At 44.0% G+C, this 25911-nt stretch overlaps 1 protein-coding gene across 1 annotated transcript; it reads right to left on the bottom strand.

The window, feature by feature from the left end:
• Positions 1-750: 750 nt before the first annotated feature.
• Positions 751-25774, bottom strand: ZMYND12 (zinc finger MYND-type containing 12). The gene is made up of 8 exons (XM_008699354.2): positions 25287-25774; positions 16184-16325; positions 14834-15005; positions 7498-7667; positions 4815-4937; positions 4471-4582; positions 2978-3123; positions 751-1191 (listed from the first exon to the last, which is right to left on the bottom strand). Exons 1-8 carry the CDS (start codon positions 25394-25396, stop codon positions 1066-1068), a joined length of 1101 nt encoding a protein of 366 aa, XP_008697576.1. The 5' UTR covers positions 25397-25774; the 3' UTR covers positions 751-1065.
• Between the last annotated feature and the right edge of the window lie 137 nt (positions 25775-25911).

Here is a 25911-nt window from a genome sequence, read left to right as displayed (position 1 = left end):
CGTTCATTAAGATGTTCTGGGGATCTACGATCCTTACAAAGGTTTGCAAGCAAAGCACAACAATTTTATGATATATAATCCCAGGTTTATAACCTGGTTGCAGTAGTAACCTTGTCCACATGCTTTTAAAGCCTGCTAGTGTTTAAGTGTTTGTTAGCTACTGAAACTCTATGTTTGTGTGGACAAATATTAAAATATATTAAAATATTTATCTCCATCACATTGCCAGCAGTATTGATGTATATCAGAAAAGATATACTTTTTCTATCAAACAAACTGATGACATGGTCTGTCATTCAAGTAATGGTTCATTATCTTTTTTTTGAAGTATTTATTTTGTTAAACGTTGGTTTTTCATGACTTTTTTTTTTTTTAAGATTTTATTTTTTTGTCAGAGAGAGAGAGCAGCAGGTAGAGGGTGAAACAGGCTCCCCACTGAGCAGGGAGCCTGATGCAGGGCTCGATTCCAGGACCCTGGGATCGTGACCTGAGCCAAAGGCAGACGCTTAACCAACTGAGCCACCCAGGCGCCCCTTAATTTCTTTGTCACTTTGTAATTATTTTTCAGAGTAATTTTCCTAGCTATTTCTCTAAGAACTACAATGGACATTTAAATCACAATCTACCTCAGATTAATGCTAACTTCATTCCAGTAGGATGGGAAAACTTTGCTCCAATATAACTGTCCCCCACACCCTTCTTTGGCAAAGACCTACAAAAAACATGTGTCACTGGGTGACTTCCGGTAAATATGATAAACTATTTGTGGTTTAATTACAAGTACCGTACTAATGAGCTGACAGCACATTCCTCAAAGTCATACAAAGTCACAGGAAACCAAGTGCAAAGGTCATGATAAAGATCAGTTTTACTGATTTCTATGCCTAAAGCTCTACATTTCCTCACCTATTCTGTGCAAGAATAAAAACATGGCTACGTGCGCAGGCCCAGGGGAGGGGGGGGTCTTCAGCAAGTCGTAGTACCTCAAAGCAGTTGTGCAAGCTGGAATATATTAGACGTTCAGTGGCCCGTCGAACAGCCCCCTGATGCCGAGTTCATGGGTCACTAAGGAATGGGATGAGCTTCTTCAGCTGAGATAAGACTTAGTAACTCTTCAATGGTGTTTTGTTCATGGAGGCTGAGATGCTGTTCTTTGGCTAGACTGAAGGCCCTCATGGCATATTCTTGTGCCTGGAACAGAATCACAGTTACAAAAAGAAATTGTCATAGGAAAGCTTTACGTGGGGAAGCCCCATCTCTGCTCAACCCAGAAACACGGGAAAAGACCCCTCAGCTTTTCACACCAGCCACTGAGCTCTTGTTGGAAATTTGGGAACGCCCACCAGCCACACACATGCTGGGTGGGTCCTGGGGGGCCGGAAAAACCCACGTGGCTTGACAAAAAGTAAAAATTAGTACACCTTCCTAGAAGAGTGAGCTCTCTGTTGGATCTTCATCAGGACCCTCTGAACCAGCTCTGGGAGACACAGAGGTGATAGGGGCCATCCTGGGGGCCATGTGGCCCAGAGTTTTCACCTGGACAGAGGTCTCACAGGACATCCTGGGACAGCCAGCCTCTGGGCTGGCTCTTCTTTCCCACCCTCCTTCTCCCACCCTTCCTCACTCCCTCTCTTCCTTCTTTCCAATTAATATTTATTTATGTACTTAAAGATTTTATTCACTTATCTGACAGAGAGAGTAGGAGTGCATGCACAAGCAGGGGGAGCAGCAGGCCCCCTGCGGAGGAGGGAGCCCGATGTGGGACTCGATCCCAGGACCCCAGGATCATGACCCAAGCTGAAGGCAGACGCTTAACCAACTGAGCCACCCAGGCACCCCCCCAATAAAAATTTATTGCACGGCTACTATGTTCCAGGTACTATGATCACAGGTCAAAATTCCTGCCCTCGTGGAACTTACAGTACAGTGGGGAAGAGAGGCAAGAAACAAGACAAACAAGTAAAACACCATCGTATCTTCAATAGTGATACATAGTAAGGGCAAAAATGAAGTAGGAGAGGGGGCTGGGAAGCACCAGTGCCATTAGTGGGGTTTTGCAGCTTTCAATGCAGGCAAAACGTTCGTGGAAAAGAGGATGGCTGAGTAAAGACCTAAAGGAAGTGAGGTGTCAACTTTGATGTGTCCCTATTCTCTAAGAACTTCTTGTAGATGTAACACCCTTCACACGTGCCTTGGGGTGAGGACTTCCTTGAGTTCACAGTAGAAAATTGGATCCTGAACTGTAGGAAAGAGGTTTTGTCCAGTGTAAGCTTGGCAATTCAGTGGAAATGTGTCCTTGCTCCCTAAGCACTCTTATCCCGTGGTAGATAGTGCCCTGGTCTTCACTATCCCACTCAATTTTAACGTGCTGACTATGAGCTCCTCTAGGTCCTGGTATACAGTAGGAGCTTAGTAAAGTTTGCTGAAGAAAAGTAGAGAGGAAGGGAGGGAGGGGGGAAGGGAGCCTTAACTTTTCCATGATACCCACACAGAAAGGCCTCCTCTAGGCAGCCCTCCCTCCCTCCTTCTCTCCTTGCCTGCTTTTCTTTTTCTTTGTAGTGTTATTCACTATCTGAAATTATATCACGCACTAAGTGTTTCCTCGTTTATAGTGACTTCCCCGCCTCCAAGAGAAATTGGGCAAACAGTGGACCTCTCTGTGCTTCAGTTTCTTTATCTGCAGAGTGGGAAAATAATACAATACCTACTTCATGAAGTTGGCCTGACAATCACAGAGGATAGCTCATGTGAAGTACTTAGGCTAGTGATGGGCATGTCCCTAGGGAAGAAGACAATGCAGTTTCCATGGTGCAGGATGGACTCAACAAACGAGAAACATCTCGAGCATCCAGACTGCTTTGACAAGGGAGGGCTTACTCAGAGGGCAAAAGCCAGTGCAACTGGCCAAAACACAGCCAAATTCAACGAGAGGAATTTCTACCTCCATTTTAGATGGTGCTTTTCTGGGGAAACTTGCCTTTGAAGAATTCATCATCAGGTAATAAAGCATGAACAGGGTTTTCAGAACAAAGATAGTTTTCTGGGGGGCTGTGTTGGATGTAGATTCTCGAATGTTCCAGATTGAAGTCAGGATCTGAATGGCTTCTGCTTCCTGGGCTTCATCTGCAATGGGAAGGGAGGAAGCTGGAACGAAGAAGGAGGCCCTGGGGAGCTGCGGAGCGTCCCCTCAAGGGTGAGCTCGGAGCTGTCAGGGCGCCGGCCTCCCGCACAAAGCACAGTAGCACAAAGCACCACCACGTCCGAGCGGGAGGCCGGCGGTCCCCGGCAGCCCCCGGCAGCCCCCCAAAACCTGCTCACCCCCACAGGCCTCAAGGTAGCTATACTTTCTCTCTTTTAGAGTCCTGAACTCTTGATTCCTTAGGCCCCAATGCAGGAAGCTGTCCCAGCGGGATTCCTTGGGTTCCATTCAGCTTCAGCTGGAGAGCGGGAGCCCCCGGGACTTCTGGTAGCCAGCAGCTCAGTCCTCTCCCAAACCAAGGCTGTGTGAGCACCTTGGCCTTTCTGCTTCCCCCAAGTGAGTCTGTTTACGCTTCCTCCCAGCAGCTTTGGGTCCTACTCTAGTGACCCTTTACTGACTTATTATGAGTTATTTGGGGCGGGTGCTTGTAAGCACTCTTTACATACTATGCTTAGAGAAGAAGACAGAAAGGACACGCACCATAATAACACTAAGGATGGCTGCCTTTGGATTTCTATGATTTCCAAATTTTCTGCTTTCACATAAACCACCTTTATAATGAGAGCGATCTCAATAAAGTTATTCATTTTTTAAAATCTTTGCTCAAAACATCTCCTCCAAGAAGTCTTCCCTCTTCAACGCCATCCAACTGTCCCCACCTGCTCCTTCTGGGACTCATCTTGTAATATAAGGTGCACTTGTAGGAACTTCCTTCTATTTCATCTAGGTTCTATCCCCTCAACCATGCTGTATGGGTCTTTTGAACAGAAACTAGATCCTCTGTCCACTTTTATTTCGTCTCGGAGGGAACGATGCTGTGCAGCGCCACTCAGCACTCACCCTTTGCTGAGCCAGGGGACAGGCCCATGGGTGACACTCAGCTCTGCCGCTGAGAAGCTCACTGTCCAGTAAAGGAAGAGGAGAAGGCACCAGAACAAATGAGCAGTGTGACTTCAGAGAGTTTACCCTGGCTTATGGAGGGATAACACATTAGAAATGGAGGCTCTGCAGAAATCACGGGGGGCTCCGGTAGGTCTTTCTCTCTCTGCATCTGTCCCTTATGAGCCCCTAGAAAGGCTGTGTGTGAATTCTTCCCAACACTGGTGGAATCTCTTTGATGCCCCCATTTCGGTGTCCTCATCAGCAAAATACAGAAGATGGCACCGATGTGCTCCACGACAGGGACAGTGGCTCTCCCTTGTGGGGACAAGGGCTGTGGATTAGGAGGGGTGAAGTCACTGTTCTGCTTTCCAGGGAGAGCTGCCACTTACCCAAGCCGGTGTCGGTCTCAAATCGTTTGCCCAGTAAGTCTATCTGCTGGATGCGAGCCTGTGAGAGCATTTGGTAGCGATCATTCAAGTATTTGCTCCAGATCTCAGAGACCTGTTGGGAAAGCAGATGCAATCCGAGCAGCAGTCCAGACCCGAGCCTAGTCTATTTTGCTAGTGGAGAATCAGGGAAAAAGGAAAGTAGAATATATCATGTATCAGACCGTGTGATCTTGGGCAAGTCATTTCATCTCTGTGCACCTCAAGTTTCTCATGAATGGTCTGACGCCAGTCCTAAGTTAACAGGCCGAAGTACCAAGGCTCAACTCCCACATTCCCCAGCTCACCTTGGTGTACAACGTGTCTGCCAGGTCCAGCTTTTTAAGGCCATAGAAGACATTAGCCAGGTGGAAGTAGCCCCCCGAGGTCCTGATGTCCTCTGTTCCAAATGCACAACTGGCAAAATAAATCTATAGCAAAAGGAAGAAGGGGTGCTTTAGTTCTCCTTGTAAATCATACATCTGATAAAGAATTTGTACACCCAGAATCTGTAATGAACTTTTACAAACGCCCAATTAAAATTAAAACATGGGCAAAGGCTCTGAGTAGACATGTCTCTAAAAAGATACACCAGTGGCTAGTAACACATGCAGTGATGCTCGACATTACGAGTCATTAAAGAAAATGCAAGATAAAATCACAAGGAGACACCGCTGCACACGCACCGGGACGGCTCAAAGAGGCAGAAAAGAAGTGCTGGCGAGGATGGGGAGGAAACGGACCCCTCACACACTGCTGGTGGGAATAGAAAATGAGGCCAAAAAAATAATAATAATGAAGAAAATGATGCAGCCTTGGTGAAAAGCGGGTTGGCAGTTCTCAAAAAGTGAAACGGTGAGTTACTGTATGACCCGGCTGTTCCATTCTTAGACATACACCCACGGGAAACGCAGGCATGCAGCCACACAAAGACTCGGACACGAATGTTCAGAGCAGCATTGTTCATAACAGCCAAACAGTGGAGACATCCCCAGTGTTCATCAAGTGACAAATGGCTACACAAATTGTGTATTTCCCAATGGTGGATACTACTCAGCAAGAGAAGGAACCAAGTATTGATAGGACGACATGGATGGTCTCAAAGTAATTATGCTAAGTGAGAGAAGTCAGATGAAAAGACCACATATCATTCTGCTTATATTAAATGTCCAGAAAAGGCAAATCTACAGAGATGGAAAGTGGTTGCCCAGGGCGGGGGTCGGAATGAGGGAGGAACTGCAAACGGGTGTGAGGGGCTCTGGGGTGACGGGAATGTTCTAACACCGGATCATGCTGATGGCCCCACAACTGTAAGTTTACTCCAAATCATTCAGCTGTACACTTAGAGTGAGTGAACTTTATGGTATCTCTCCATAAAGATATGGTTGCTTTGTTGCTGGTTTTTTTTTGAAAGGTAGGCTGAAGAATCGAGCTTGAATCTATTTCTTAACTGCGTGGCCCGGCTCAAGACAGCATCTGTGCCTCTGCTTAATTTGTTGTAGGTGAGCATATAGAGAGAAAACACAGATGAAGAAATGTATCAGACAGTCTCCTAGGTGGAAGTAGATGGCACTCTCAAAGTATTTCCCGAAGATAGTTTAATGAAAGGGCTATTTAAAGAGACATCTAGAGGTGAAGGAACCGACGAGAGCTGGTGAAACACCAGGGACTGTCAACAGCAAGAAACTGTTACTGTCCTGACTCCTGAACAGAAAGGGGGAGAGCAAGTCCCCAGGGCCCCACGAGAGCGGGAGCTACGGGAGAAGGCCACCTGCCAGCAGCTGTGGCCACTGAGGAACACTGCCCCTGCCAGAACTGGGATGGAGCAGAAAGGCAGCAGGGAGAGTAGATACCCAACCTCTATCTCCTCCCAACATTCACTCCTCTGCCATGCTTCTCACTCCCAAATCCAACAGAAGCCAGAAAGCAATGGATTCTGGGTTGTGTAGTCCGTAGAGGTCACCCTCCCAGGGCACAGCAGAGCAGAGAATGGATTTGGGGTCAGGGGATGTGGAGACTAACCAGCACAAGAACGTTTCCAGTGGATTTATGGACCTTGTGCAGTGGAGGCAACCAGAGGGAGCTTGCCCAGTGGAGAGGCTGAAGAGAGAACCAACCGGGGCTGAGACCACCTCCTGACCCGAACCTCATGCAGATTCCGGGCTCAGGAACTTTTCTCTCTAGTCACATTGTCCACACTGAAATCCTGACAGAACCCTCATTAAATTTTGGAAGACCAGCTCCATCGTCACCCTCCTCCTCATCTTATCCAACATTTGTGCGTAGTTTGATAGTTTATAAAGAATGTCCATATACAAACAGCTCCTTTAACTTTAATAACCGCACTCTGAAGTAGAAACACTGATGTTATATTAAGAATGATAGCAAAACGCTGCACATACAGTGTCCTATGACTAACCTCTCCAGCGACCCAATGAGGCACGGGCGATCGGATGATCTCTGTCTTATACTTGATGACAGAGGTGAATGATTTGTCCGACACTATGTCCAAGAGTAGAAGTAAAGTCCTTCTCTCAAGCACCGTGCTGTCCTACCTTTATTACCCTCAGAGCAATCGGGCTTGGAGAAGTGATGTGACCCGGCCAAGGATACACAGCCCGGAAGCGGAAAGGCTTGAACTCAGGTTGTTACAACCGTGTTCTTGCTACTATCTCACCAGTCAGTTGTCAACAGAAAGTTTTAGGGAAATGCTCAGTCAAAAAAGAACAAACAGGGGCACCTGGGTGGCTCAGTTGGTTAAGCATTTGCCTTCGGCTCAGGTCATGATCCTGGAGTCCCGGGATTCAGCCGCACATCAGGCTCCCTGCTCAGCGGGAAGTCTGCTTCTCCCTCTGGCCCCCACCCCACTTGTGCTCTCCCTCTCACTCTCTCTCAAACAAATAAAATCTTAAAAAAAAAAAAAAAAGAACAAACCAAACTAAGCAAAGCTGTTCCCAGAAACATTCAGGTGTTATAATTTAGCTTGTTTACATCATTGGCCAGATGATAACGGGCTTCCTCGTAGTTTTCCTTAGCTATATAGAGAAGTCCCAGGTTCCGATGCAGTAAAGAGTGGGTGGCATAACTACATTCAGTTGACTTGAGGACTGTCCACTGGGCTTGGGATAGATATTCCTCAGCTTGGACAATCTGGCCCAAACCTGCCCAAAAGAAGTAAAGAAGGTTATAATTCATACTCTGGCCGGAGGACACATGATGAAATGTGAGTCAGTGCCCATTCATTCATTTATTCATCGCCTCAAACATTTATTGACACACAAAAACTTGCACATGGACATTCATAGCAGCCTCGCCATAATAGCCGAAAAATAGAAACAGCCTAAATGCTCATCAGCTGATGAGTAGGTCCACAACATGTGTGTCCATGAGTGGAGTATTATCCAGTCATAGAAAGGATGTGCCACCACACAGATAAACCTTGAAGACACTTCACTAAGTGAAAGAAGCCAGACATAAAAGGTCACATATTGTATGAGTCCATTGATATGAAATGTCCAGAACAGACAAATCCATAGAGACAGAAAATGGTGGCCAGGGACTGTGGGGAGGGAGAATGGCATGTGACTGCTATTATTGGTATGGGGGTCCATTTTGGGGTGACTAAATGTTCTGAAATTAGATGCAGTGATGGTTGCACAATCTTGTGAATATACTAAAACCACTGAATTGTACTTTAAAAGAGTGAATTTTATGTATGTGAATTGTATCTTGGTTAAAAATATATGTACATGTATACTTAATATCTTTTATGTACCAGGCCTTGTGTTGAGTGATGAGGATTCCAAGATGAACCAAAGCCATTGCCTCTGAAAAATTTACAGCTGGGTTCAGGGAATGCATGTGTGAAATATATTTATAACACAGTATAAGTGCAATAAGGTTTGGAAGTGGCAGAGAGTAGGAGGTGTTTAATTCTATAGATGGGTGGAGGGGACAATGGAATGGGGAGAGGCGTGGTCAATGCTATGGACTGAATGTTGTGTCCCCCCAAAATACATAGGTGAAGCCCTAATCCCCAAAGTGATGGTATTTGGGGGTGGGGCCTTTGGGAAGTACTTTGGTCATGAGAATGGAGCCCTATGAATGGGATTAATGCCGTAAAAGAAGATATACAAGAGGGGTGACCCCTCTCTGCCATATGAGGATAAGTGAGAAACAGGCTGTCTCCAAGCCTGGAAGTGGGTCCTCACCAGACACCGAATCTGCGGATACCTTGATCTTAGACTCTCAGCCTCCAGAACTGTGAGAAATAACTGTTTATTGTTTAAGCCGCCCAGTCTGTGGTATTCGTTACAGCAGCTGAACTAAGACAGGAAAATCTGAGCTGAGTTTTTAAGATGAATAGAAGTTTTCCTGACAGAGAAGGGAGGACGGGCACCGGGCGGTGGTGACACAGACACAGAACGGTGCAGACATGAAACAGGGGGCTGCGTTTGGGGAAGCCTCTATGGTGTGATGCTGGAGCACAAAGCGCGAGGGAGCGAGTGGCAGGAAAGGAGGCTAAGGAGGTAGTCGGGGGACAGGCCATGGAGGGCTGGAGGGCTTAGTAAGTTGCACCAAGGAGCTGGAGGCATGTGGATAAAAACCGGAGGATTTTCAGAAAGGGAGAGAATTGGATTTCGATTTGGAAGGATCTCCAGGAGCCAGGGTGGTGGAGGGACCAGAGGAGAAGAAGTAGAGTGGAAGACTCACTAGAGGACTTTTGAAATAGTTCAGGCAAGGACTGATGAGGGCCTGGACTAAGGCAGTGAGTGAAGATGGAGCAGATACATAAGAGACACTGAGGAGCTAGAATGGACAACACACGGTTACTAAGTAAAAGGCCCCTTTATTTCTAATACTCAGATACTGTCGAAAACTTCTTGTTTGGTTGTAAAGATGCATAACAGTGTCCTGCCTCCCTGCTTGCCTCCTACGTAGGTTGTCAGAACTGGATAGGAAACTACCCTGCCAGCCTTCCGCAGAGCAGGAGGCATGCTCTGGGTGCGAAGTATTTCCTGTGATGGGTGCTGCAGCAGAAACGGCGCCAGGAAAGGTCGGGAGACGAGGACACAGACCCCTCATCAGTCAATCTTCTGTTCTGCCTGTCCTTCCTCCCAGGGCTAGCTCATACGCAGGCATTACTTACTCTAGCTGTAATCATAGGTCACTGAATTAAAGGAGGAGAGCCAAAGAAGAAACAATAGAAGGGAGGAAACAAGTAACTTCGCTTGACTGAAGTTCAAACTAAAATGGGAAAATACTAGATTAGAAGCAAGAGGCGGAGGCCCAGGATCCTGGCTCATGCAGACATGGCAAGTCATATCTTCCTTCTGGATTTTCTCTATAAAATAAGAGCTTTAGGCTGAGGTCATCCCAAATTTAAAGAAGCAAACGACTCTCAGCACAGGTTATTTACATGGGAAGAAAACTGGCAGAGGGCACTGACGTATGTTGGAAATTTTCACCTTCATCCTGCGGTTTCTCTTTAAGAAGGCAATGCCAAGAAGGAAGGCCCCAAGGCCAAGGTGAAGTAGCAACTAAACAAGCATCCCAAAGGAAAAGGCACACTTGGGAGAAAAACACCCTTGAGGCCCCGAATCCAGAGAGCGGGTATAGTGAGGTGGAGGGACGTGCTGCTCCCAGCAGGTCGGAGCAAAGGCTGGCCAGTGAGTGGGTAAGTTCAGGCATGCCTGCTACCTAGTGCTTGCCTGGACAGGTGTAGGGGTGGAGTGGGGGTACTACATACACACAGTTGCCAAAGGAAGTGAGACTATCCTAAAGGGTCACGTCACTAGCCTATGGAAGAGAAAGAGAAAGGATAGCCAGTTAAGGAGTAAAGGGCTCTTGTCTGCAAGGTGAGACAACAGGCTTACCCTGGGCTGGCAGCTGATCAGAGAGACAGTAAGAGGGAAGACTTTGGAAGGCTTGATGACGAAAGTAAAGGAGCACAGAATAAAGCAGTCACAGATAATCATCGTGAGGCTGGGAGGCACCCAGGGGAAGGAAAGGAATTCGCATTTACTGAGGGCCTGCTATTTGCTGAATGCACACTACACTAGGCCATCTGCCTCTGTGAGCTAACTCTACAACAACCCTGTGGAGTAACTACCCGAGGAGGAACGTACAGAGCAGGAAACTTCATTAGTTCGCTCCACCACACTTTCATTGAAGTTAGAATCTCCACCACTTTGCTGGGTGCTCAGTGCATACTAGTGAATAAAACAGACATGATCTCTGACCACAAAGAGCATATAATAAAGGGAACTAGATACACAATAAACAAAAATAAAGTGCTATGAAGGAAATGAACAGAACACAGTCATCCAAAAAAGCAGGAAGAAACCTACCTTGACTGGATGATTACAGAACAGCTATCTGAGAGGGTGATATCTAAGCAGGTACCCGATGATTGAAAAGAAGCCAGCTATATGTAAGGGAGAAAAAAAGCATTCCAGGCAGAGGGAAGAGTATGTGTAAGAGCCTTAGTAAGAAGAGCCTGATACCTAGCATCACCCACCCAGTACAGAAAGAGTGGAGGGGTCCCTGGGTGGCTCAGTTGGCAAAGCATCCGACTCTCGATCTCAGCTCAGGTCACGATCTCAGGGTTGTGAGACAGAGCCCTCTGTACTCAGCAGGAAGTCTACCTGAAGATTCTCTCCCTCTGCCCCCCCCTTGTGTGCATGTGCCCTCATGCTCTCTCTCTCTCTCTCTCTCTAAGTAAATAAAATTTAAAAAAAAAAGAGTTGGAATTTGAACCCAGGTTCCCTGGTTCCAAAGTGCTGACTAGAGTGGGGGAAGATGAGTAAGGTGGCTCTTTGAAGTGTTACTGAAAATATCATCCCTAGTTGATGAAAATTCCAAAGTTTTACTGAAAAGAAAAGGTTAAATACCTGTTATTTTTTCCACTCCAGTCTAGAGGAATCTCTTAGATGAGAAAGAGACATGTGCACAAGGAATGTGATTTATTTAGACTTTCAAAATGTTGGCAAGGTTTTCAATGACTGGGGGAGGTATAATGAGAACTTCCATTTAGACGGAACTTTCCAGCTTGCAAAGCACTCTCATGTTCATTACACACAAACTCATTTAATCCTCAAAACAATCCTGTGAAGGGGACTCAGATTCACCAAATGCTTTCCCAGTGCCCCCAGATGTCAGGTTCCATGAGAGGAGTTTCTGAGTACCTCCTCTGTGCTCAGGGCTGTCTGGGTGTGAAGACACTCTGATAGTAGGAACAGGGACAGCCGCAGTTCTCCCTGAGCTGACAGTCCAGCGGGAAAGAGAAACTTTAATTAAGTAATCTCATCAATGGATATGTAATAATTAGTAGTGGTATTTTGGGGTTTTAAAAAGATTTTATTTATTTAATTTTAGATAGAGCTCACACGCAAGATGGGAGAGGGGCAGAGGGAGATGGAGTGAGGAAGAATTTCAAGCCGACTCTCTGCTGACCACAGAGCCCAGGGCAGGGCTCGATCTGATGACCCCGAAATCATGACCTGAGCCGAAACTAAGAGTCGGTTGCTTAACTGACTGAGTCACCCAGGTGCCCCTGGATATATAATTATTATTGAAATAAGTGACTAGAAAAGAGGAAGAGGTTTTTAAAGGGGTACATAAAAAGAAACCTGATCCAGTCTGGAGGCTTGGCGAGGCTTCTAGACAAGGGGGTGGTAACTCTTGAGCCAAGACCTGAAGGATTTGAATAGGACTTATTTAGGTGGAGGGGTGTGGAGGAGAGGTGGGGAGCATCGCTCAAGAAGAGCCTTCCAGAACAAGTAGAGAGGCGGCCAGTGTAACCAGAAGGGAGAGAGAAGATGTAAGATGAGGTGACAGGATTCATAAAGGCTGGACGAGGCTGCATCTAACAGGCTGCTTGGGGGAATCCAGTCTTTCTTTAGTGGAGTGATTTGACCCACATTTTGTATAGAGGCCAGCCTGAAAGGAGGCCAGAGATGTGAAGAGTCCAGTTGTTAGCAAGCAATAGTCCAGTTAAGAAATGATAAGACTTTGGCTAGGGTGAACTTTTCCAAAATCCCACAGCTAGTCAGCATCAGAAACATACAGAACCTGGGCTGTATTTCCTTGTCCAGTGCTCTTCCCAGTAGTTTTGGTGGAGGGACAGTCTGGAATGGGGAGCCAGACATGAGGGGGGTGAGGAGGGCATTCTTGAAGTTATGTGGCCTGGTATGGGGGAGTCAGAGCCCAAACCAGTGAGGAGGGGATCTGTGCAGAAGAAGCAGCCTTGAATGAGGAGTCAGAGCCCCTGGAAGGAGAGAAAGGCATCTGCAAGGGGAAAGAGTAGGGTTGGAGATGGGAGATTGGTTCATACAGGGGAACTGATGAAATATATAAATATATTAATGAAAAAGGAAGGCAGTATTCTCACTGTCACAGAAGAGAACTACAGATATAGAATGGGAGGAAATTAGATTGAACCCTGTGGTAGTGTTGGACTGAATTTAGAGGTACTGGTATGGACCCATAGTCATATCTCTATCTATACAGAGAGAGAGTGGGAGAGGATGAATTTAGAGGTAATATGTGTATACATTATTGTATTTACACATATTCCCTAACTCTGTCCACCGAGAAGGCATGGGAGCAACCCTACCTCAAGAGCAAGGCATACGTCTAGTGTACAACTCTTGCCTTCTGAATTCCATTTTTTCACTAAAAACATCAAGGCTCCTTGGAGGTATGTTCCAGAAAGCAGGATGGTAATTGAAGAACCATGGGGATGTGTCGAGGAGACATGGAAGCCAGTTTGAATGGGCTGCCACCTGCCAGATCGGGAATAACCTCACACCAAATTAATGACAGTAACAGATTATTAATCCTTGACTAGGACAGGGAACCAAGAGTTCATACTGATATAAATAAATAGATGAATATATTGGAAGTCTGATGGGATGGGATATTTATATAGTTTCAGAAGACCTCCCCATAAAATACTTATTAATCGTGAAAAGGAGGAAGAGTATACAAAGAAGAAGCCTGGCAGATATCACCGTAATAAAGTGACTTAAATGAGTGTCATCAGGAATGGAACAAACTGAAAACATGTGCCAACCTGCAGGATGGGGCGTGAACAACACGGCAGCACTCCTGTGACACTCCCCCCGAAGACACATCGCCTGAGTGCCATCGTGAGGGAACATCGGGGAAACCCAAATCGAGGGACGTTTGGAGAACACTGGCCTTTAATCTGAAAAGTGTAAGACTCCCACAAGTCAAGGAAAGACTGAGAAACTATTCCAGAATGAAGGAGACTAAAAACACATGGCAACAAAATGAAAAGCGTGATTTTGAGCTGTATGCTCCTGTTGACAAGGTGCAATTGGGAGGACTGCAGAAACGTTGAACCGCTCAGCAGAGGATAGTAGACGCCGGGTGTACAGTGGGTATGAAGGAGAACGTCCGTGGGAACGCGTCAGGCAAGCAACTCACCCTCCCATAGCTGGGGGAAAAGAGGTTCTTTGTACTGTATTTCCAACACTTTTGCCTTTTAAAAGTTTGCTTTTTAAAAAACACAGTGGCTATTAAAATGGATAAAGTGGTTGTACAGTAAGTAAAACACTGCAGATGCTCAGAAATGCTAATTCCCCTCCAAGACGCTCACTCTCTTCTTGTAGCACCCGCCACGCGGGATGGAGCGCCGCCGAGCCTGTGCTTCCCACTCTCACCCGCAGCGTGAGCTACTCGTTCTTGCCTCTCCCAGCCGCAGCAGCAGGTCCCCAGAATCCCGTTGGAACCACGTGACCCTGACACAAAGCTAGATAAAGGCAAATACCACACTCGAGCTGAGTCGACACAACTCTCCTAGGAATTTAGCACTGGGAATCAGATGCTAACTGCTCTACTACCCTCCGTGAATCTGGAGGCCATGTAAATTCCACGGAGATTCCACTACATCTGATATTCGGGGGAGCTGTTTCCACGGTAGGCATAGGGCAGAAAGATCTGGTCTGCAGAGATGGCAAATAAAGCGGATGCAGAGATAAAAGCAGAGACAAGACACAAGGCCCGCGCGAGAGAGTCTGTTACAACATTCAGATTCTAGGACCTCAGGAAGCCTCAGTTCCCCTGGGACACTCCAGGGTCCTCAGAAATGTCCTCCTTTGGCTTAGGCCAGCCGGAGCGGACTTCTGTCAGTAGTAGCCAAAAATGGATGACATCCGCTTCCCCACCTTGTGCCAAACCTTACAGCAACACTGCTCTTTTCTAAAAGGTATCTCGGTGCCGTTGCCAAGGCTGTTGACTGAACCCAGTATAGTACTCCTTAAGGGGCTGGGGGACGGGGGTCTCAAGTCAATTCGCTTACCAAGGCTCGCCTCGGCCAGCAGCAGGTAAGCAGGCACCAGCTCCACGGAGCTCAGGCCGTGCACGTCCATGCGGAAGCGAAGCGAGTGCAGAGCTGCTGGAACAGCAGCTTCATGTTTTCCTTCAAAGAGGTATTTCTGGGCCACGGTGTAGCAGAATTCAATCAAATGCTTCTGTGGAAGAAGAAAACTAGACCATGTGAGGCAGTCTAAAGGTCAAAGGTGGTGGTGGACACGGGTACACGTGGGGTAAGGCCACTATCTAATGAACTGGTTGAGGGCACCTAGTTAACCTGCCTGTATTAAGGTGGACATGAGACCCAAAATAGGTGATATAAAAAGGGAAACCCGGACTGTGAGGGCCTTGAGGTCCAGGAATAAGTGTCTTTTCACCTAGATTCATTCATCAGCCTGAATGAGTGCTCAGTATAAAGTTATTAAGCAAATATTATTTTTGTGTTTATAATAAAGTTGTAGTTTAGCAAAACTATCATGTCTCTGGACATTCTAAAACTTTCTGACTTTCTATTTGAGTTGTAATTTTGAGAGAAACATCTTTTCCTCTGGAGTTATCCTGCTTAGCGAGTATCAGAAATAACTTAAATTTTGCATTGTTCCAAAGCCCTTCTCAAAGTGCCACAACACTAAAATTGATGACTCTGGTGTTTTGAGATTTATGGCTTATAAAAGCCTAATTTTTTAAGAAAAACTGAAATGCCATCAATGCCGTAATAGAAGTTTTTAAATCTCCTTTATGAATTCACTAGTGTATTTATACACCATTTTTGACCTCCTACTATGTACGTATGCTCTTATCAATATACTTGGCATATGCAGATGTTATGGCTGAATTTTGTTCCCCTCCCAAACTCATATGCTGAAGCCCTAACCCCTAGTACCCAAGAATGTGACTGCATTTGGAGACGGAGCCTTACAGAGGTGATTAAGTTAAAATGAGGCCATTAGGGTGGCCCCTGATCCAATTTTACTGGTGTCCTTATAACAGGAAGAAATTTGGAAGACACCAGGCATGCACGTGCCCACAGGAAACCAAACCTGCTGACACCTACCCTTGATCTTGGACTTCTGGGTTCCAGAATTGTGAGAAAAAAACCATTCCTGTCGTTTAAGCCACCCCGCGTGTGGTGTTTTGTCACAGCAGCCCTCGGGACCTAATATGGTAGGTATTCAGTAACTATGCGGAGAACGACTGACTGAGGACATAAAGTCATAAAACCAAGTCTCTGTCCTCAAACAGGTTCCAGTCTGGTGATCCCGACGCGGTACACCCTTTGTCCTGGGCGGTTTCGGGGCCCCGGGAGCTAGGCCTGCCCCAGCCCCGCAGGACCCACCTGCCGCTGCTGCAGCTGCTGCAGGCCGTGCCGCCGCTCCTCCTCTGAGTTGTAGAAGGGCATGGAAGTGCGCAGCGGGATCAGCAGCTGACATATCTTCTCATGGATGCTGCTCCAGTCCGCTCTTTGGTGAACCACACCACTGACAATAAAAACACGGACTTCGTTATCTTTCTCTTTGGCCTGGCCTGAGATTCTAGCGGCCCCACCGCTGGCCTCGCCCTAAAAACTAGAAAAGGGAGCCCAACACGTATCAGGCAGGGAACCCAACGCCATTTCTGACACAAATCTCTTTTCTTTCACGTGGTTATTCGATGGTGTAACGACTAGCGGGGGTGGGAGGCTGTTGTTTCTTCAGGCACAGGTCACACTCTGAAGTCACGTGGTGACGCTGGGGCTCTTCTGGTTTTCTGCTTCGTTAATCACCACAAAGTTGACTTTTAACCCAGCCTTGTTCTAAGGCCATTGTCAGAATATCTGAGCATCAAAGCTGATGGGCGTGAGGGTCTTTTTTGGGGGGAAGAGAAAGGAATTTCCATTTGCTGAGGCTCTAGGAGACGCTCTGCTGTCATGGGTGCCACTGGGTTGCGTGGCTCTGGAGAGCACCTCTGACATGGTCTTCTGTGTTCCAGGGGCACACTCACACCAGCACACCAGGAACGGCCCCCAACCCCAGTGGTGCAGCAGGTGCTTTTGCTAGTAACTATTTAACTTTTTGAGAACAAAACAAAAGCTATTTCAAAGATAAGGAAGCATAGGAGTGGAGAGCCTAAGGAGTTATGCTCAGCCTATACTCCAGAGCCCGCTGATTTTTAGCTCTCCAGAGGGAAGCACTGTGACAGTTTGGTAGAAAGCTTTTCCGAGTTTTACACACAGTTTTACATACTAAACTAAATACAGTTTAATATTTTTGAACACTTAATTGGACAGGACCGCCGTCCTACAGAGAATCCACTCCCATTCCTTAAAAAATCGCCTCTATGACTGATTCCCAAATCTATTACCCGATTCTGACCCTTTCTCCAATTATTTTTTTACACTTTTAAATTGATAGATAACTCACATACCATAGAAAATTCACCAATTTAAAGTATAATTTAAATTCAGTGGTTTTTAGTATAATCACAAGGTTGTAAAACCATCACCCTATCTAACTCCAGAACAATTTCATCACTCAAAAAAGAAACTCCATGTGTTCTAGCTGGTTCTCTCATTCTTTTCTCCACCCACTGGTGCCCAGAAACTACGAATCTACTTTATGTATTTGCCTGTTAAGGACATTACATATAAATGGAAACAGACAATATGTGATCTTTTGTGTCTGGTTTCTTACACTTAGAATAATGTTTTCAAAATTCATCCATTTCATCGCATGTATCAATACTATATTCCTTTGTACTACTGAATAAATATTCCACTGTATGGCTGTATCACTTTAAATGTTTATCCGTTCATCAGTTGGTGGACATTTTTGTTGTTTCTACTTTTCGGCTATTATGAATAATCCTTCTATGAACATTTGTGTATAAATTTTTGTGTGAACGCATGTTTTCAATTCTCTTGAGTATGTGCCTAAGAATGGAATTGTTGGGTCATATAGTAACTCTATGTTTAACTTTTTGAGGACTGCCTAACTGTTTTCCACAGAGGTTGTACCATTTTACAGCCCAGCAGTCATATAGGAGGGGTTCACTTTTTCTATATCTTTGCCAACACTTGTTACTGTTTTACTACAGCCATTTAGAGTGTGTGAAGTGGTACCTCGTTGTGGTTTTATTTTGCATTTCCTTAGCAACTAATAGCGTTCAGCATCATTTCATGTGCTTATTGACCATTTGTGTATCTTCTTTGGAGAATTGTATATTCAAATCTTCTGTCCATTTTTAAACTGGGTCTTTTATCTTCTTATTGTTGAATTTTTAGAGTCCTTTACATACTCTAGATATAAAATCCTTATCCGATATATGATTTGTAAATATTTTCTCCCATTCTGTGGGCTGTCTTTTCAGCTTGACAGTGTTCTCTGATGCACAGAAGTTTTAAATTTTGGTGGAGTCCAACTAATCTATTTTTTCTTTGGATCCTTGTGCTTCTGGTGTCATATCTAAACTGCTGCCTAATCCCAAATCGCACAGATTTCCAACTATGCTTCCTTCTGAAAGTTTTATGTTTTTAGCTCTTAAATTTAGCTCTTTTTGTCTATGGTGTAAGATAGGGGTCCAAATTCATCTTTTGCATGTGGCTATGCAGTTATCCCAGCATCATCTGGAAGGCACCAGTTGAATGGTCTTGGCACCCTTGTTAAAAATCAACTGACTATAAACGTACATGTTTATTTCTGGACTCTCAACTCTAATCCATTCACCTATATGCCTATCCTTATGCCACTACCACACTGTCTTCATTACTGCAGCTTTGTAGTAAAATTAGAAATTGAAGAGTATGAGTCCTCCAGCTTTGTTCTTTTAGAAGACTTTTTAGCTATTCTGGGTACTTTGTATTTTCATTTAAATTTTAGGATTAGTGTGTCCATTTGTACAAAAATGACAGAATTTTGTTAGGGATTGCATCAATAGATCAATTTGAAGTGTTACTATCTTAATAATATTAAGTCTTCTAAACTATGAATATGGAGTATCTTTCCATTTATGTGGGTCTTTAATGTCTTTCAAAAATGTTTTTTAGTTTTCAGTGTATAAGTCTCACCCTTCTTTGGTTAAATTTCTTTCTTTTTTTGATGCTACTGTAAATGGAACGGCTTTCCCAATTTCATTTTCAGATTGTTCATTGCTAGCATGTATAAATACAACTGATTTTTACACATTGATGTTGTATTCTGTAACCTTGCTGAATTCATTTATTAGCTCTAATAGTTTGTGTTTTTTTCATAGGTTTTTTAGGGATTTCTCTGTGTAAGATCATGTCATCACCAAATAGAAGTACTTTTACTCCTTATTTTCCAAGCTGGATGTCTTTTATTTCATTGTCTTGCCTAATTGCCCCAACTAGCATTTTTAGAGCAGTGTTGAATAGAAGTGATGAAAGCAACATTTTTTTGCCTTTTTTAAAAATATTATGTTAGTCACCAAACAGTACATCATTAGTTTTTGATGTAGTGTTCCATGATTCTTTGTTTGAAAGCAACATTCTTGTCTCATTCCTGATTTTTGGGGGGAAAGATTTCAGTCTTTGATCACTAAGTATGATGTTAGCTTTGTGCTTCTCCATAGGTTATTCATTGATACCCTTTACTAAGTTATGAAAGTTCCTTTCTATTCCTAATTTGTTTTTATCACAAAGGGTATTGGATTTTATCAAATGCCTTTTTTTTTTAAGATTTTATTTATTTATTTGACAGAGACACAGCCAGTGAGAGAGGGAACACAAGCAGGCGGAGTGGGAGAGGAAGAAGCAGGCTCACAGTGGAGGAGCCTGATGTGGGGCTCGATCCCATAACGCCGGGATCACGCCCTGAGCAGAAGGCAGACGCTTAACGACTGAGCCACCCAGGCGCCCCTATCAAATGCTTTTTATGTATCTATTATTGTGTGGTTTTTTTCTTCTCTTCTGTTAAGATGATGTCTTAAACTGATAGTAGTATGTTGAACCAACCTTGAATTCCTGGGAGAAACGCCACTTGGTCATGATGTATAATCCCTTTTATATGCTGCTGGATTTGGTTTGCTAGTATTTTGTTGAGAATTTTTTGCATCCGTATTCATGAGGTATATAGATCTGTAGTTTTCTTGTGATGTTTTTGTCTGGTTTTGGTATTAGGATAACACTTATCTTATAAAAGGAGTTGGGGACTTTTTCTACCGCTTTTATTTTTTTGGAAGAGTTTTTAAAGAATTGATATTAATTCTTCTTTAAGTATTCAATAGAATTCACCAGTGAAGTCATTTGGTCCTGGGCTTTTCTCTGTGGGAAGTTTTTGATTGCTAGCTAAATCTCTTTAGTTATAGATCTACTCAGAAATTTTTTTTTTCTCTTGAGTCAGTTTTGGTAGTTTGTGTCTTATAAGGAATACATTTCATCTAGGTTTTTTTATATGCTGGCATACAACTGTACATAGTATTCTCTTATAATCTCTTTTTTTTCTGCAAAGTTGCTAGCAATGTCCCCACTTTCATTTCTGACTAGTAATTTGGATGTTCTGTTCTTGGTCAATCTAGCTAAAGGTTTGTCAATTTTGTTAACCTTTTTAAAAAACCAACCTTTGGTTTTGTTGATTCTCTATTGCTTTTCTATTCTCTATTTCACTTATCTCTGCTCTAATCTTTAATATTTTCCTCCTTCCACTAGCTTTGGGTTGAGTTTGCTTTTCTTTCACTAGTTTCTTAAAGTGTAAGGCTAGGTTATTGATTTAAAATCTTCCTTCTTTAATAACGTACGTGTTTACAGCTAGAAATTTCCCTCTGAGTACTGTTTTCACTGCATCCGTAAGTTTTAATATTTGTGTTTTTGTTGTCATTTCATTTCAAAGCATTTTCTAATTTCCTCTGTGATTTCTTCTTTGACCCATTTGTTGTTTAAGACTGTGTTATTTCCATACATTCATAAATTCCTCAGATTTCCTTCTGTTATTGATTACTAACTAATGTCATTCCACTCTGGTTACAGAACACACTTTATATAATTTCAATCCTTATAAATTTATTGAGACTTGCTTTATGGTCTAACACATGGTCTGTCCTGGAGAACGTTCCATATGCACTGGAGAAGAATGTATATTCTGCTGGTGGTGGTGGTGTTCTATAGATGTCTGTTAGGTTTAGTTGGTTTATAGTGTTGTTCAAGCCTTGTATTGCCTTGCTAATCTCCTGTTCATTATTTACAGTGGAAAACTGAAGCATCCAACTATTATTTATTTCTTCCTTCAATCTGACAGTTATTACTTCGTACATTTTGAGATTCTGTTTTTGGGTACATAAATCAGGAATTTTTGCATTTCTATTGCTTATTGTATATTTTTACTCAAATGTGACTAAGTTAACTGTTTGATTCCAATTACACATATTCTAAAACTGGTAACAACAAGCTAGCACAGGGCCAGCAAAGTTTTTCCGTAAAGGGCCTAATAGTAAATATTTTAGGCTTTGAAAGCTACATGGTCTCTGTTGCAAAAATTCAACTCTTTTGTTGTAGCAGAAAAGCAGTCATAGATAACATGTAGCTTTGTTCAAGGCTCTCTCGCCCTCCTTCCTTCTGGCGTAACAGAAATGCAATAAGGTATTTTCTTTATAAAATGCAACTGCTATCACAGAAATGATAAAAGCATTAACAAAATTTTTATATAGAATTATTGTAAACAAATCAATAAAAGCACTTAACAGCCAGGATATAGAAATAGTTGAGTTCCATAGGGTATTTATTAAATAGGGGCTTCTTGAGTAATTGTGTGAGCAATGGAAATATTAATTTACTGAACTACCTAGACTTTTTTTGACATATCTTGCTTTTCCAAATAAAATGAGCATTATTTATATATTCATGAGCTCCTTCCTTATTCGTCTGTTTCACCCCTAACACCCAACACAGGGTCATGCATAAAGAAGGAGTTGAAAATTATGTTTTCGATCAGGGCTCATAATCAAGTAGCTTGTGAGCCAGACGTGCTTTGTTTGGCCATTATCATGTTTTTAAAACTGAATTTGGATGTTATTAGGCAGGACACTCATTCTGCAGTTTACCACAGATTCTACTGTCTCCTGCTATGGAATACCACTTCACTGCTGTTTTCTCTTCCTGGCCAGTGAAAGCATTTTAATTGGTGCCCCATATGTTCAATAAAAGGAAAACTTATTTCAAATTACTCTTATCTATATGCTGTGATTTGCTCACTATAGTACTGAAGCCTCTTTTACCTGTCTGTAATGTTTCAGTGCGTACTTTACTAAAATTGCCTTTTCTTACAAATGATCAGTTCCCTGGGAACATTCTCACAATGCAATACAGAACAATATGTGCAAGATTACACAAACTGTATAAAACTGATATATGTATAGGAAAAGGATATAAGGAAATCAATCAAAATGTCAGGTCATTAATCTCTGGGTTGTGAGATTATGGATTATTTCTCTTCTTTATTTTTTATATTTTCAAGGTTTCTACAGTGAGCATGGGTTACATTTACAAAAGGAAAAAACTCTTTAGCAGAAAAAGAAAAAAAAAAAACTTTCACAAATTTGGGTTGACTGTCCTTCCTGCTCCTTAAATTAGAACGAGGAGAAAGAATATTTATTGAGTGCCAACTTGGTCTCAGGCATGATACTACATGCTTTACATTCAACCACAAAAACTCTGTGTGGGAGGAGTATTAAAGCCCCCATTTCTGAGATACAGAACAATTACCTCAGTTTTCTTTTATGGAAAAAATCTTGAAATCACCAGGACACAAGCATATAGAAATCTGGAGATTACATGCAAACAAAGAATCATGGAACACTACATCAAAAACTAATGATCTACTGTATGGTGACTGACGTAACATAATAAAAAATTTAAAAAAAAAAAGTAAGAAAGAAGAAATCTGGAGAAAAGAGGTGGCGTGGGCTGGGGGGGGAGGAGAAGACCTTAAAGAAAATTAAAGGCAGTGAAAAAGAAGAAAAGAAATAATGGTGGATAAAGGCACAGGAAATACTTTATTCATGCATTCATCAAATATTTAGTTTCAACTATTTCAAGACACTTTGCAAGAGACTGTAGGGTATACATAGATGGGTTTGACACAGATCAAAAGATACCATATGTATGACAGTCCTTCTATATGCCTTCAACATAATATCCTGCCTCAATGGAACACAATAAAATTGACATAACACACTTGCCGACAACTGAAATGAGGAAGGGAAGTAAGAGTCAACTGAGAGTAGAGAGTGACTACAAAGTGAGTTGAGAGGAAGAAGGAATTACTTCTGGCTGCAGGGATGAAGGCGAGAGGGAAAGAAGTAGATGCTCATATCAGCCAAAGGACTCTCACCGCTCCCCTGAGTGCCAGGCTGGTACTTGAAGTTGTTCACTAGCCATCTCTCCCAAGTGACCTGAAGGCCCTAAACTCTGTGTCCACAACCCAATCTGTCACCCACCACCACCTCCCTCTGTGTTAATAGGTTTACTATCCAATCAGAAGTTTGCTTATTCAACAAATGATCACCGAATGTCCGGTATGTGCGACCACTAGGTTCAGTAAAAGACACAGATATTAAACAAGTAAACACAAAATTAAAAAATACAGGAAAAACGAAGAAAAAGGTGAGACAGAAAAATAAGAGGAGTATTTTCAGAAGGACCTTTCTGAAGAAATAACATTTCTGAGAAATGAAGGATGAGAGGGCCCTAGGAAGATCTGTGGTTGAAACGGAGGTTCCCAGCAGTGAGGACAGCCTAGGAAAAGAAACTGAGGTAGGAAAAGACTTAGCAAATCAGAACTGAAAGAAAACCTCTATAATTACATCAAGGAAGAGAGGGGGTGAGTGTGGTGGGAAATGAAGGTAGAGAGCTAACTGGGGCTTTGTAGTTTCTGCTATAAATTCTGAATTGTATTCTACATGTAATGAAGAAACAGCAATGAAAACACAGATGTCATCCCTCCCTTCATGGGATATACAGACCTAGTGAGGAATACAGAGTATTAAACAACTGATTTCAATCTGTTCATAAGTTTTAGGATAGGGAATATACACAGTGCTGTGAGAGCACTGAGGAGGGACCCCTAATTCAGTCTGAGGAGGTATATTCACTCTCCACTGAGACCACTACAACAAATTCTTAATCAGTTATGCAGCCTCCAGGGTCTACCTTCCAATTTATCTTCCACACTGCTACCTGTCATCTTTCCTTAACACAAATGAGAGCCCATCAAAACCATCCATGACCTCCCAGAGGATAAATTCCAAACGTCTACATCTCATGTCGCCATTTGGCCCTAACCTGTATCTTCTCGGTTTAAACTCTACTACTACCTACCACAATGGTTTTTAAACTTTCTTTTTAGTAATACATTTTATCATTACAAACACACATAGCCACATAAAACACTAGAAAGTTTCAAGAAACAAAGTAGGATTACTTTGATACTTTCTATTTTATTCTACTTTTTTTCCCCTAAAATGTTTGTTGATTTATTCATGAGGGGATTTATTCATTCAATGGGTCTAGTCTGCAATTTGAAAATCAGTGACTGCCTCCTCCACTACTACCTTCTCTAATCAGCTGTGAACAAACCATTCTTTCACCCTTTACCCAAGTAGACCTGGACACCAGGAGTACTCTGCCCTTCTGTCTTCGTTGTTCATTCACCTAGCAATTTCCTTCTGACCTTTCAAGAATCATCTCAAATTTTTCAGAGAAACCTTTCCAGATATTGCCCCAGTCATCACGCTTCCATCCTTAGAGGTCCCATGAAATAGCACACCCTGAGTGACAGTACTTGTCATGCAGGGTCTATTATAATGACTTTTCAAAAACAAGTTAGTCTGCTCTGGACTAGGTTTCTGGACATCAACAACCTAGCTGTTTTATCTCAGGTCCAACATAGGGTCTCATCGGAAGCAAAGGTCAGGGGGATGTTACGTTGAATAAATGAAAACTCACCTCATTTTCTCCTACCCTCCCCACACTCTGACCACCTTGGCTGTGCACTTCTTTCTGTTGCTCCAGCACACCAGTCCTTCCTCCCTCCGAGCCTTCCTCTTCCCCCAGCATTAACCAGGCGCACTGCTCCTACATCATCTTCAAATCAATATGTACCCTTCGAAAGGCCATCTGCCCAACCTCCCATCACGTTTCCTTTGTCCTTATGGCATCTATGACTCTCTGAAATGATCTTTTCTTTTTATTTACTTATCTATGTTCCTCATTAGTATGTTAGATCTTTGAGGGGGCACAGCCCACCAAGTATCCCCCAGTAACTTCGGCTGCTAGGACCATGCATAGCGCACGGTAGGCGGTCAACAAAACCTCTGGTGACGAACGAGGGAGCGGGAGAAGAGGCAGACACAGAAGTCTTAGGGACCTGTCTCGAAGCCCCCTTGAGTGTTCCCTGGCAGAGCCGGTGCTATGGCTTAAGCAAGGCAGCCAGGTGCCACATGTCAGGGCCTACCAGTAATAAGTGACCGTGCAGGCCGTGCACACCCGCTCGGCCGGGGCTTCGCACACCTCGCAGCAGAGCCGGCGCCCCTTGGGCACGGCCAGCGGGTAGATGATGTCCATGCTGCCGCCAGCGGAGTCAGTCAGTCTCCAGGACGGTTGCCCGGCGAGGAGACGCGGGACGCCGGCGTCACGTGACCGCCATCGGGCAGCCTCGGTTCCAAGATTTCAAGCGCAGGGGGGAGGGGCGTGACTCCACTGACATCTAGAGTGTATTTGTGGGGTTGAAAAACGACAACACAAAACTCCTTCTCGTTAAGTCCCGAAGGTTAAATGGCCGAGCAGTCTGACTTCACTGGAATCTAAGTCCAGAAAGGCCGATAGGGCGGCCGGTGGGAGGCAGAAGCGGCCAGTTCTTTACCCGAGCAACGAACGTGAGGGGACGTGGTCCTTCCAGACGCCTGCCCGGCCAACAACTCCGGCCGCTCAGGGTCACCTCTGCGAGGCTGTGGGCAGAGACCGTACGCAACCGCGCCGAGGAGAAGGCGGGCGCCGGCGCGCGGCGAGGAAGGGGAAGGCCCGCCCCCTCCCTGCTGCGGCTGCGCGGGGACCGGGTCGGGCAGAGGCGCGGCGCGGCG

Source organism: Ursus maritimus, unplaced genomic scaffold, assembly GCF_017311325.1.
Source record: "Ursus maritimus isolate PB19 unplaced genomic scaffold, ASM1731132v1 scaffold_12, whole genome shotgun sequence".
NCBI classification, from domain to species: domain Eukaryota; kingdom Metazoa; phylum Chordata; class Mammalia; order Carnivora; family Ursidae; genus Ursus; species Ursus maritimus.
The sequence above is the reverse complement of the archived record's forward strand: the minus strand, read 5'-3'. Positions and strand labels throughout refer to the sequence as shown.

Bases quoted from the DNA above. Each gene is read 5' to 3' on its own strand.
- ZMYND12 (XM_008699354.2), bottom strand. From the start codon at position 25,396: ATGGACATCATCTACCCGCTGGCCGTGCCCAAGGGGCGCCGGCTCTGC. The intron at 15,006-16,183 runs GTGGGTCCTGCG...CTTCTTCCACAG, and splicing joins AGCAGCTGCAGCAGCGGCAG to AAGCATTTGATTGAATTCTG. The intron at 1,192-2,977 runs GCAAGTTTCCCC...ATTCTGTTCCAG, and splicing joins TGATGATGAATTCTTCAAAG to GCACAAGAATATGCCATGAG.